At 43.4% G+C, this 13,958-nt stretch overlaps 1 protein-coding gene across 1 annotated transcript in view; it reads right to left on the bottom strand.

The window, feature by feature from the left end:
- The window catches only part of LOC115075931 (IgGFc-binding protein-like), a 145,246-nt gene extending 140,427 nt beyond the window's left edge, over positions 1-4,819 (bottom strand). Inside the window, exon 1 of the mRNA XM_029576899.1 lies at positions 4,732-4,819. Coding sequence (XP_029432759.1) covers positions 4,732-4,783 — 52 coding nt within the window. The 5' untranslated portion in view covers positions 4,784-4,819. The remainder of the gene's footprint in view (positions 1-4,731) is intronic.
- Between the last annotated feature and the right edge of the window lie 9,139 nt (positions 4,820-13,958).

Here is a 13,958-nt window from a genome sequence, read left to right as displayed (position 1 = left end):
GCCGTGTGTTGCTTCCTGGATAGTATGAGGAAATAGCGGGATTGTGAGCTCAGATCCATGCGAGAATTTGATCTACTTCATGTAAATAGGAAAAAAAAATCACTACTGGGCAAACTAGATGGGCTTTTTTGGTCTTTATCTGCAGTCATTTATTATGTTTCGTAGCATATGCTTGGATCAGAAATGCCTGGACATTCAGGTTGCAAACCCATAAAAACATAAAATAATCCATGCGGAATCAGGGCAAAGCTGCATCAAGACAATTTGGGTCATGAGTTACCCGGCAGGTCCAAAAGAGAAGATCCATTTCTTTGGGCTCACATCCAAGGATAAGCGGTGGCTTTCCAAAATCTACCTGGTTAATGGAATTTTTCTCCAGGACATGTCCAAACTCCTTTTAAACCCAGCTATGCCAGAGCCCTTGACCACGTCCTCTGGCAATACACTTAACCGCTTGATTGTGCATTGAATGAAATAGTTCTTTCCAATTTGCTTTAAAATTGTTACTTGTAAGTTTCATGGAGTGTCCCCTAGTCTTAGTACTATTTGCAAGGGTAAATAACTATTCCTATTTCTCTATTCCATCCCATTCATAATTGGAGAAGAGCGAGGGTGGTCCCGCATCGCAAAAGTGGTAGCAGAAAGGAGACGGGAAACTACAACCCGGTTAGCCTCCCCTCGGTGGTGGGAAAATTAATGGAGACTCTGCTGAAAGAAATGATAGTGAACTATCTACAGACAGGAGGATTTCTGGACCTGAGGCAGCATGGATTCACCAGTGGAAGGTCCTTTCAGACAAATCTGATTGATTTTTTTGATTGGGTGACTTAGAGACATGGATCGAGAAAACACACTTGATGTGATCTACTTGGATTTCAGCAAAGCTTTTGATATGGCCCCACATAGGAGGCTTGCAAATAAAATGAGAAGCTTGGGAGTAAGAGAAGACAGCGTGTAATGGTAAATGAAATTTACTCTGAAGAGAGACCCGTGTTGAGTGAAGTGCCACAAGGATTGGTGTTGGGACTAGTTCTGTTCAACATATTTGTGAGCAACATTACAGAAGGGATAGAAGGTAAAGTTTGTCTACTTGCAGATGCTACTAAGATCTGCAACAGAGGGGACACACCAGAAGGAGTAGAGAGAATGAGATATGATTTAAGGAAGCTTGAACAGTGGTCGAATATATGGCAGCTGGGATTCAATGCCAAGAAGTGCAGAATCATGCATCTTGAGTGTGGTAATCCAAAAGAGCTGTATGTGATGGAGGGGTGAAAGGCTGTTGTGCATGGAGCAAGAGAGGGACTGTTGCACTTGAAGTGGACCCTCGGCCTGGGGCAGGGTTGGTACGGCCCTCTGGTCGGCCCCAAGGGTGCCTACCACCAGGAGGTGGAGTACAGGAGGAGATGGTCTGAAGTGGGCCTCCCAGGATGTCAGAGACAGTTCATAGGATTGCCCACTACCACCAGGATGCGCAGTCATTATTCAAGGAGGTAGGCCAGAGATCACGGGAGACCAGCAAGAAGAGTCCAAATGGAAATCAGGCTTCGGTACCAAGAGATCAGTCCAGAATAGTTAGCCAAGGCAAGGTCGGGTTCCAGAAGGTAGTCAGGTCATAGGCATAGATCCGGGCAGGTGACAATCCAACATGGTCATAAGCAGGCAATGGTCAGTACCGAGACATTAGTCCAGGGAATACTACCAAGGAAGATGAGGAACATGATACACTAACACAGAAGACGCTAAGACAGGGAACACCAGAACAGGAGACGCTGGGACAGGAGACACTTGGAATCGGAGACACAAGAGTGATAATGGCAGATGAAATTTAATGTGGATAAGTGCAAGGTGATGCATATAGGGAAAAATAACCCGTGCTATAATTACACAATGTTGGGTTCCATATTAGGTGCTACAACCCAAGAAAGAGATCTAGGTGTCATAGTGGATAACACATTGAAATCGTCGGTGCAGTGTGCTGCGGCAGTCAAAAAAGCAAACAGAATGTTGGGAATTATTAGAAAAGGAATGATGAATAAAACGGAAAATGTCATAATGCCTCTGTATCGCTCCATGGTGAGACCGCACCTTGAATACTGTGTACAATTCTGGTCGCCGCATCTCAAAAAAGATATAATTGCGATGGCGAAGGTACAGAGAAGGGCTACCAAAATGATAAGGGGAATGGAACAACTCCCCTATGAGGAAAGACTAAAGAGGTTAGGACTTTTCAGCTTGGAGAAGAGACGACTGAGGGGGGATATGATAGAGGTGTTTAAAATCATGAGAGGTCTAGAACGGGTAGATGTGAATCGGTTATTTACTCTTTCAGATAGTAGAAAGACTAGGGGGCACTCCATGAAGTTAGCATGGGGCACATTTAAAACTAATCGGAGAAAGTTCTTTTTTACTCAACGCACAATTAAACTCTGGAATTTGTTGCCAGCGAATGTGGTTAGTGCAGTTAGTGTAGCTGTGTTTAAAAAAGGATTGGATAAGTTCTTGGAGGAGAAGTCCATTACCTGCTATTAAGTTCACTTAGAGAATAGCCACTGCCATTAGCAATGGTTACATGGAATGGACTTAGTTTTTGGGTACTTGCCAGGTTCTTATGGCCTGGATTGGCCACTGTTGGAAACAGGATGCTGGGCTTGATGGACCCTTGGTCTGACCCAGTATGGCATTTTCTTATGTTCTTATGTTCTTATAACCAAACAGGGCTACTCGAAGAAGATCCGCGTCCCCACTACCTGGAAAAGGAGTCCCCGGACAAAACAGTACTCCAGAAAAGGTCAGCAGAGAAGATGATCCCAGGCGAGCAGCTATCAGGCAGGAGCAACTTGTGTCCTAAGAGGAGCAACCTGAGCGAGTGTTCTTCTGAACCTGGGCCCCAGCCACCACGGAAGTGGACACCGGATGAAACGGTGGTCCCAGGATGCGATCAACCAGGACATAGGATCTGGAGCAAGCACTGGACAAGGAGAATGACCCAATTCCAAGGCGAAGTGGAAGTGGCAACTGAGCTCTTTTGTAGGGCTAGCGAGGTAACTCCCTGGGAGGAGCTTTAGGTGGAGTCCAGGGGACCGCACCCTCACTGTCCCTTTAATAAGGGGAGAGAGGCATGGCCTCGCCCCTTAGGAACAAACGAAGAAACATAGGAACACAACAAGGAACTTGGCAAAGAACATGGAGCAAACAGCAGAACAAAACAGAGGAGCAAAGGAAACACAGAACAAAACATCAGAGCAAAGGAAACACAGAACAAAACAGCGGCGCAAAGGAAACACAGAACAAAACAGCAGAGCAAAGGAAAAACAGAACAAAACAGCGGCGCAAAGGAAAAACAGAACAAAACAGAGGAGCAAAGGAAACACAGAACAAAACAGCAGAGCAAAGGAAAAACAGAACAAAACAGAGGAGCAAAGGAAACACAGAACAAAACAGCGGTGCAAAGGAAACACAGAACAAAACAGAGGAGCAAAGGAAACACAGAACAAAACAGCAGAGCAAAGGAAAAACAGAACAAAACAGCTGGCTATGTTATTTTGGCAGAAAATATTCCTAAATGTAATCGGCCAAGATTTAGGCCTGCTCTTTCTGCATCTGGAGGTAGAGCTAGCTCTGAAAATCAGAAAATTTCAAGAGCAGTCATTGAACCAGCTAATTCTCAAATTTGAGTAAAAAACCCATGCCCTCTCCCACTTCTGTTACTTTTTTCATCGCAGTAAGCTTCTCATACTCCTAAACCAGAACTAGAAAGACACAGAGATAGGCAACCGAAATGATAAAGGGGATGAAACAGTAAAATCATGAGTAGGGTGAAACAGGTAACTAGGAATGATTATTGACCTCTTCAGATAGCACTAGGACTAGAGGACATAGCTTGAAAGTAAGGGATAGTAGATTCAAAAGAAAGTATTTGTGGTCGTGGTCAAGGCATCTAACATAGGTAGGTTTGAAAGGGTTTTGGACAAGTTCCTGAAGGAAAAGTCTATAACTCATTAATAACCAGGTGACCTTGGGGAAAGCTTAGCCCCAGAAGAGAGCAACAAGGAATTGGATCTGCTCTTTGGGATCTGTTGGGTACTTGTGATACTGATGTGCCACTTTCAGAGACAGGATGCTGGGCATGATAGACCTTTGCTCTGACTCAGCACGGCATATCTTAGCTTCTTATACTTTTAGAAGCACATCCCTATGGATTTCCCCTCTCTGCTGCTAACCTGGCAGAATCCACAGGTCCCTCTGGGAAGTGACACAAGGACACTCTTGTCCTGGTCAGTAAAGTGTTGCTATTGAGCAATGCCACGCTTTGAATCCCGCCTCCATACTATGCTTTCTGATCCTTCCTACCTGCTCTCCTCTACCTGAGTAGTTTCTCTTTGAAAATTTGCTTACATGACCATAGGTACAAAAATCCTTACCTAGCTTGCTGCTACTGTTTCTGTGGCCTGAGTAATGTGGGGGGAAAAACTACATATTTAGATTTCAAAATTCAGTTCTATACATTGGTTTACTTCCCTGACCTAACCATGCTCCAGAGAATGTATCTTTTTAATCCTGCTAAAAAATATATACGCATTGTGAAAGTATGTATGTGTTTATTACTGTCATATGGGGAGCAACTCTCACCTTGGGGGAATGGACAGGCAACTCAGTTCTTATCTGGCTACAACCTCTTGAAAACTGTCCTCTATTTCTTGACTATTGGAAAAATATTGGGTTACTTACCAAATAGCACAAGGATCCAGGCACTGAGAAATGGGATTTTATCAGACCCCATGGCTGAAATCAAAATAAGCAGAGTGAATAGATATGATTGTTATAGTTCACAATTAAAACATTCTGATCACAAGATTAAAAAAATGTGCAATCAATGAAATTATAGACAAAGTAGGCCTGGAAGAGACCACAAGAGACCTTTAATCCTGATGGGATCTCCTACACTCTAGGCACTGAAAGTTAATGGCAGTGGAATTCTTTAAAATAAGGTAAGATCCCAACTAATGTGACTTCATATCAAGAATATAGGGAAGGGATAGCCTTGAATGTTGTTTAGGTCTTCAAATAAGGAACTTTATGGTTTTACAGCAAATAGTGGAGCTTTGATCTTTAAATAAAGGATTTGGGGGCTTGCATGCTGCTTAAGACAGTGAGATATTTCCATTAACAGATCTGGAGTTTGAATGCATGTAGGAAAACATTTTTTAAGTGTTTTTGTATATAGGGAGGATAACTTTCAAACAAATGCGCACAGCGGTATATATAGATGTATATGGCCATGAGTGGATATACACAGGTCTTTTATAACCCGTGTGAGTGATATATGTGAGTTTTTATAAAATCTGCATATCTCTACTCCACAACATACATGCCTATGCAGACTTGTACACAAATTCATTGATCATGCACACTTTTCTTACCTGTTTTTAAACTAAACATGTGTATATTTTATGTGCAAAAATAAAGTAGGACTTTCGTAAAGTTGGCCAATTTTAAAACATGCATGCATAAACGAAATTAATCGGTTTACCAATGAGTTCATCAGTTGTCCCAGTCCTTCTCCAGATCATCTGGACCTTCCCGGTTTTCCAGCCTGAACTGTCCCCAGTTCACCCAGACCTCTCATCCAGTCAATATTACACATTAAACACATTTAATATCACTCATAACAGATAATTAGCAGGTGTAAAAATATGCAAGTAAGTTAGAAACTGTATGCATGCAACTGTCTTTTAAAATAGAAACTCACACGCATATCGGCTTCACGCTGGAATGCCCCTGGATCGTCTCTTTTTTACACGCGTACATGTGCTCTCAAAAGTGAAAATACATGCGTATTTTCAACCTTTATAAAATACAGAGTATGCAAGTAGAGGTTATGATCACCCATATATGCTCATTTTTACACACATAAAGATTTGAAAATTCACCGAGAGTATTTTTTGACTCAATGTAATTACTCTTAAAAATCCTGTCACTTAGAGCAGGAACACATTTTTTTCACTCATTGGGTTTTTCCACTCAAATAATTTTTTCATTTAAATAATTTTTTCATTCAAAGAATATTTTCTACTTTTTCAATTCTAAAGAATAATTGATGTTATATATAAGTTAATTACTGGAGTTAATTAAGGTTATCTCTTTCCTATAGTTTTGATATGATATCTCCTACACCATCACTGGCCTAGAGTAATGAGTGTCCAGCCTGCTCTTAAAAACCTCCAGTGATAGCTTAATTTAAACCCATTAGGGATGTGCAAAAGAAAAAAATGTGTTTTGGTTCACTCATTTGTTTCATTGGGACCCAAATTCATTTCATTAGTTTAAATATATATATATGTGTGTGTGTGTGTTTATTTGTTTTCATTAGTTCATTTGTTTCCCATTAAATTCAATGAGGGAAACATTGCAGACTAATTTGGGTTCCAGAATATCAATTCTAATGAAACTTGTGGGAAGAAATCATCAGAAATGGAAAAGATATCCAAGGTACTTAGACTGTGGCAAAGTGGCACCAAAAGTGGCATGAATAGCCTAAGGCTCTGCAAAGGGACAAAGGGATACTCGCATTGGCAGGAGTCCTCCAAGGAACCAAGAGAGCAGAAAAGAAGCAGCAAGAGGGTGAAGAACATCCCAAGCTACCAAAGGAGGGCACCTGTAATAGTGGCATGAACCTCTAATGGTATCACAAGAGGCAAAGTGGCACCAAAGGTGGCAGCACCCTAAGGCATCATGAATGGGGAATGAAGAATAAGAGATGTCAGGAAAACTCCCAAGGCACTCATAAAGAAGCCAAGAATCTGAAAAAGTGGTATCAATATTTAAAGAGATCATGAGAGGTGCCCAGCAGCCCCCACCTCAAGGTGTAAAAGCTGGGGATGGCAGCAAGGTTGAGTGACAAAAAGCTCCCCAAAGGTTCCATGAGGGGCGGAGCAGTAAGGCAACGTGGCATGGGAGACGCCAGTCATTCTGTCCAAGCACATAAGCCAATTATCAGAATCAGTGCAAAAGAATGAACTGAGATAATTATAATTGTATGGAAATAAGCTTTGATTACATTCTCTGTTGGAACTTGATCTAGCTGCTGGATGGATGTTGTGACCACACTGGAAAATGTGGGCCCTTGGCCTGTGCTGGGATTGATGCTACGTGGGAGGAAGGCCTGCCGCAAGTTCCCAGCGACAGGAGGCGAGGTGGACGGAAGGCAGGGGCAGGATGGAGCTTCACCAATACAATCCCGTTCCCCGCGGGTTGAGCCTTTGTGTGCCGGGACTGGCTGGGCTTAAGAGGGCCCCTGCAGAGATGCGGGTGTTGTCCTTCAGAGATGTGGATCCCTTGTCCAAGGTAGTGTTGGCGCTACCTGTGAGAGTAAACCCCCATCAGAAGGCAAGGCTGAATAGATGCAGGGGCCGGCTGGAGCTTCACCAAACCAGCTCCGTTCCCCGCAGGTTGAGCCTTTGGGTGCATGGGGCTGGCTCATCTTAGGTGGGCCCCTGAGAAGTTGGTGCAATCGCAGCTGGAAGCAGTGATGAAAATCAGCCCCAAGGTCGGAAGCCAGAGGATTGTTGAAAGCCAATCTGAGGTAAGAAGCCAGAGGGCGGGAGGTCTACAATGAAGTCCGTAGAGATGTGTGTCCACAGTTTCGTGGGGATCGGAAGAGATTGTAATAAACCCCAAGTTTTTCCTGCTGGGACCTTGTGCTTAGCACAGACGGGACACGAATTGACATATGTTCGAATATCCTTGTGCATCTCAGGCCACCAGTAATATTGCTGGAGAAGGGTTTGGGTCCGGTCTCATCCTGGATGTCCGGCTAGCTGGGAGTCGTGAGCCCAGGCTAGGACTTTGCTACGAAGACTCTTCGGCACCACGGTTTTACCAGGTGGGACTGTATGCGTGGCAGAGAGGATGATGCAAGCTAGGTCTATGATGTGTTGGATCGGCTCCTCCATGTCTTCAGCAGAGAAAGTGTGGGATAAGGCATCCGCCTTTATGTTTTTACTAGCTGGGCGATAGCAGAGTTCAAAGTTAAAACATGTGAAAAAGAGCGCCCAGTGAGCTTGGTGCGGGTTCAGACACTGGGCTTGCTGGAGATACACTAAGTTCTTATGATCAGTATAGACTGATATACGGTGCTGAGCTCCCTGTAACCATTGTTGCCACTCCTTGAACGCAAGCTTAATGGCGCGCCTTGTCGCCGATAGAATAATTACATTCTGCCAGAGAGAATTTCTTCGAGAAGTAGGTGAGAGGTTCCTGAGGCATCGTTCTGGTTAAGGACAGCTCCTATTCCCTCCACCTCCACCATAGATGGGCATCTGGTGTCTGAGTGCAGGAGGCAAGGTTTCTGTAAGAAGGACATTTTGCCTGGAAGGCTTCTTCAGTCTCAAAAGGCTAGGCCTTGATATTTGCCCCCTTACGGGTTAGGGCTGTGAGAGGCGTTGCCAATTTTGAAAAGTTCTGGATAAAACTATGATATAGGCAGCAAAACTGAGGAAGCGCTGGAGCGCTCATAATCCACTAGGTTGAGGCCTCTCTTGGATACATTTCAACTTGGAGGAGTCCATCTGAAAGCCCTGATTCGAGACAATGTACCCCAGAAAGGCTAGGGACTCTTTTTCAAAGATACACTTTTCTACTTTGGCATAAAGTCGATTCTCTCTCAGGTGTTGCAGAACTTGGACGACATGCTGTTGATGCATCTGTAGGTCATGAGAAAAGATCAAGATGTCGTCTAGATAAACCACTATGCATACAGGGGCAGATTTTAAAAGCCCTGCTCGCGTAAATCCAGCTGGATTTATGCACGCAGGGGACTTGCGCACCGGCGCGCCTATGTTGCATAGGCCGCCGGCGCACGCAAAGCCCCAGGACACGTGTAAGTCCCAGGGCTTTGCTTGGGGGCGTGTCGGGAGGGGGGGGGGGTGTCAGGGTTGGCGCGGCGTTTGGGGGCATGGTGCTGGCCCGGGGTTGTTCTGGGGGCATTGCTGAGGCCTCCGAACCAGCCTCCGGGCTGGGGAATGGTGCGCCAGCAGCTGGCCGGCGTGCACAAGTTACGCCTGCCTCGGGCAGGCGTAACTTTCTGAACAAAGATGGAGGGATTTAGTTAGGGCTGGGGGGTGGGTTAGGTAGGGGAAGGGAGGGGCCGGAAAAAAGTTCCCTCTGAAACTGTTCTTTATAAAAGACATAATTTCTAGATTCATAGGTTCATTTGAGCAGTAATGCTTCTTATGTTACTCCATCTGACACAGGTGTGTCAAAATAATCAGCGAGCGTTTGGTGAGCATAAGATTTTTCTCTTTCGAGATGGAGTAACATAAGCATTACTGCTCAAATGAATCTAGAAATGATGTCTTTTATAAAGAGTGTTGGATAAGAACATATGGCGGAGCATATTATTCAAAAGACACTGATAGCGGGTACAAAGAATGCTGGAATTTAAGCAAGGGTGAATGAAAGGAGGAATCTGCTTGATGGCTCGGCGTAAAACAGTCAATACGGTGGCATTGCAAGAAACAGCTTGAAAGATAAGTAATTCCAACTATATAGTAGAACATATACATCCCCTGAGGAAAGACCCCGTTGGGTCAGAAACAAGGCCTTGTCGAGTGGATAACAACGGTGTTGGTTTACATATGGATTGTAAGCTCAGTTTGGTAGGATGAAGTAAACCACCAATTTAAGCTGCCTGTCTAACACTCTGTGAATAATTGAAATACGTTTAAAAAAATTCCTTCAAAAAAATAGGATTTATTTCATTTATTTTATTTATTTATGTGTTTTTATATGCCGCGGCACGTTCGGAAGATCACCTCGGTTTACATGTACAAATGCAGCAACAGGCTCTGCAAGTAACACATAAGCGGAATAATATAGCATCAGGGTTTATTTCAACATTCACAGCGCACATTTCACAATTTAAAAAAAAACTAAGGACGGAGGTGGATTGTTCATGATTAAAAAACTTAACACATTACAAGGAGGGAATGTTACGAGAAAATTTATGAAACGTTCCACCTTCCCCTTTAAAATTTATGTGGTGATTAAAAATTCTTCCAGGATTTTTTTTAGAGAAAAGTTAATTGTAATAATAACAAGAATTTGTAAGAAGATAATTTCAATAACATTTATACTGGATATATTTTGGAGTTGGGAGTATAAAGATAAAGAGACAGAGTCTGTGTTTATAAAGATAAAGAGGCAGTGCCTGTGCTTACAAAGATAAAGAGACAGAGTCTGTGCTTATAAAGATAGAGGCAGTGCCTGTGCTTATAAAGATAAAGAGACAAAGCCTGTGCTTATAAAGATAAAGAGACAGAGTCTGTGCTTATAAAGATAGAGGCAGTGCCTGTGCTTATAAAGATAAAGAGACAGAGCCTGTGCTTATAAAGATAGAGGCAGTGCCTGTGCTTATAAAGATAAAGAGACAGAGTCTGTGCTTATCAAGATAAAGAGGTAGAGTCTGTGCTTATAAAGATAAAGAGACAGAGTCTGTGCTTATAAAGATAGAGGCAGTGCCTGTGCTTATAAAGATAAAGAGACAGAGTCTGTGCTTATAAAGATAGAGGCAGTGCCTGTGCTTATAAAGATAAAGAGACAGAGTCTGTGCTTATAAAGATAAAGAAGCAGTACCTGTGCTTATAAAGATAAAGAGACAGAGTCTGTGCTTATCAAGATAAAGAGGTAGAGTCTGTGCTTATAAAGATAAAGAGACAGAGTCTGTGCTTATAAAGATAAAGAGGCAGTGCCTGTGCTTATAAAGATAAAGAGACAGAGTCTGTGCTTATCAAGATAAAGAGGCAATGCCTGTGCTTATAAAGAGGCAGAGTCTGTGCTTAAAAAGATAAAGAGGCAGTGCCTGTGCTTATAAAGATAAAGAGACAGAGTCTGTGCTTATAAAGATAAAGAGGCAATGCCTGTGCTTATAAAGATAAAGAGGCAGTGCCTGTGCTTATAAAGATAGAGGCAATGCCTGTGATTATAAAGATAAAGAGGCAGTGCCTGTGCTTATAAAGATAAAGAGACAGAGCCTGTGCTTATAAAGATAAAGAGGCAGTGCCTGTGCTTATAAAGATAAAGAGACAGAGTCTGTGCTTATCAAGATAAAGAGGCAATGCCTGTGCTTATAAAGAGGCAGAGTCTGTGCTTAAAAAGGTAAAGAGGCAGAGTCTGTGCTTATAAAGATAAAGAGACAGTGCCTGTGCTTATAAAGATAAAGAGGCAGAGTCTGTTAGGGATGTGAATCGTGTCCTCGATCGTCTTAACGATCGATTTCGGCTGGGAGGGGGAGGGAATCGTATTGTTGCCGTTTGGGGGGGTAAAATATCGTGAAAAATCGTGAAAAATCGTGAAAAATCTAAAAATCTAAAAATCGCAAAACCGGCACACTAAAACCCCCTAAAACCCACCCCCGACCCTTTAAATTAAATCCCCCACCCTCCCGAACCCCCCCCAAATGAGTTAAATAACCTGCGGGTCCAGCGGCGGTCCGGAACGGCAGCGGTCCGGAACGGGCTCCTGCTCCTGAATCTTGTTGTCTTCAGCCGGCGCCATTTTCCAAAATGGCGGCGGCCATAGACGAACACGATTGGACGGCAGGAGGTCCTTCCGGACCCCCGCTGGACTTTTGGCAAGTCTCGTGGGGGTCAGGAGGCCCCCCACAAGCTGGCCAAAAGTTCCTGGAGGTCCAGCGGGGGTCAGGGAGCGATTTCCCGCCGCGAATCGTTTCGTACGGAAAATGGCGCCGGCAGGAGATCGACTGCAGGAGGTCGTTCAGCGAGGGTTCCGGCGCCTCGCTGAACGACCTCCTGCAGTCGATCTCCTGCCGGCGCCATTTTCCATACGGAAAATGGCGCCGGCCATACGCGTATGGCCGGCGCCATTTTCCGTACGAAAACGATTCGCGGCGGGAAATCGCTCCCTGACCCCCGCTGGACCTCCAGGAACTTTTGGCCAGCTTGTGGGGGGCCTCCTGACCCCCACGAGACTTGCCAAAAGTCCAGCGGGGGTCCGGAAGGACCTCCTGCCGTCCAATCGTGTTCGTCTATGGCCGCCGCCATTTTTCGGCGCCATTTTGGAAAATGGCGCCGGCTGAAGACAACAAGATTCAGGAGCAGGAGCCCGTTCCGGACCGCTGCCGTTCCGGACCGCCGCTGGACCCGCAGGATATTTAACTCATTTGGGGGGGGTTCGGGAGGGTGGGGGATTTAATTTAAAGGGTCGGGGGTGGGTTTTAGGGGGTTTTAGTGTGCCGGCTCATGATTCTAACGATTTAGAACGATAAATCGTTAGAATCTCTATTGTATTGTGTTCCATAACGGTTTAAGACGATATTAAAATTATCGGACGATAATTTTAATCGTCCTAAAACGATTCACATCCCTAGAGTCTGTGCTTATAAAGATAAAGAGGCAGTGCCTGTGCTTATAAAGATAAAGAGGCAGTCTGTGCTTATAAAGATAAAGAGGCAGTGCCTGTGCTTATAATGATAAAGAGACAGAGTCTGTGATTATAAAGATAAAGAGGCAGAGTCTGTGCTTATAAAGATAAAGAGACAGAGTCTGTGATTATAAAGATAAAGAGGCAGTGCCTGTGATTATAAAGATAAAGAGGCAGTGCCTGTGCTTATAATGATAAAGAGACAGAGTCTGTGATTATAAAGATAAAGAGGCAGTGCCTGTGATTATAAAGAGTCTGTGATTATAAAGATAAAGAGGCAGAGTCTGTGATTATAAAGATAAAGAGGCAGTGCCTGTGCTTATAATGATAAAGAGACAGAGTCTGTGATTATAAAGATAAAGAGGCAGAGTCTGTGATTATAAAGATAAAGAGGCAGTGCCTGTGATTATAAAGAGACAGAGACAGAGTCTTTGATTATAAAGATAAAGAGGCAGTGCCTGTGATTATAAAGAGACAGAGACAGAGTCTTTGATTATAAACATAAAGAGGCAGTGCCTGTGATTATAAAGAGACAGAGACAGAGTCTGTGATTATAAAGATAAAGAGGCAGAGTCTGTGCTTATAAAGATAAATATCCAATGCCTGTGATTATAAAGATGAAGGGACAGAGTTTGGAGAAGAGGTGACTGAGTGGGGATATGAGAGAAGTCTACAAAATCACAAAAGGACTTGAACAAGTTAATGTAAATCAGTTATTTACTCTCTCAGATAATAGTAGGACTAGGGTGCACTCTATGAAGTTAGCAAGTAGCTCATTTAAAACAAATCAAAGAAAAATATTTTTCACTCAGAGCATAGTTAAGCTCTGGAATTCATTGCCAGAGGATGTGGTTACAGCAATTAGTGAAACTGGGTTTAAAAAGGGTTTGGATAAGCTCCTAGAGGAAAAATCCATAAACTGCTATTAGTTAATAAGTAATAGTAGCTTGAGATTTATTTAATGTTTGACAGAACGTGACTCTTCCCATACAAGAAATAAAATGAATTTCAAAAGATAGTGTTTCGGCCAGCTTTGATTATGTATCAGTAAATGAGGTAGAAATTTTAATTAATAAACTAAACTTGCTAACCATCCTAGTGATTCAATTCCAATTTTGGCTTTAAAGCAAATCTCAACTCTAATTGCCCCATTCATAACCGATATCAATAAATCTTACATGAAGGCTTTCTACCAGATCAATTAAAACAAGCCATTATCAAGCCAATTCTTTAAAAAAGACTGTTATGGTTAAGCGATGTTTGGGTGGATTCTCGGGTACTGTGGCAGATGACCACGCCCATGGGGAGGAGCCTCGTGAGGCGCCACAGTACTGGGCTAAACGCAGACGCACAAACACAGAAATTGTTATTTTTATTAGATAGTAGGGATGTGAATCGTGTCCTCGATCGTCTTAACGATCGATTTCGGCTGGGAGGGGGAGGGAATCGTATTGTTGCCGTTTGGGGGGGTAAAATATCGTGAAAAATCGTTAAAAAATCGAAAAATCGAAAAACCG

The sequence above is a fragment of the Rhinatrema bivittatum genome, chromosome 14, assembly GCF_901001135.1.
Source record: "Rhinatrema bivittatum chromosome 14, aRhiBiv1.1, whole genome shotgun sequence".
NCBI classification, from domain to species: Eukaryota; Metazoa; Chordata; class Amphibia; order Gymnophiona; family Rhinatrematidae; genus Rhinatrema; species Rhinatrema bivittatum.
The sequence above is the reverse complement of the archived record's forward strand: the minus strand, read 5'-3'. Positions and strand labels throughout refer to the sequence as shown.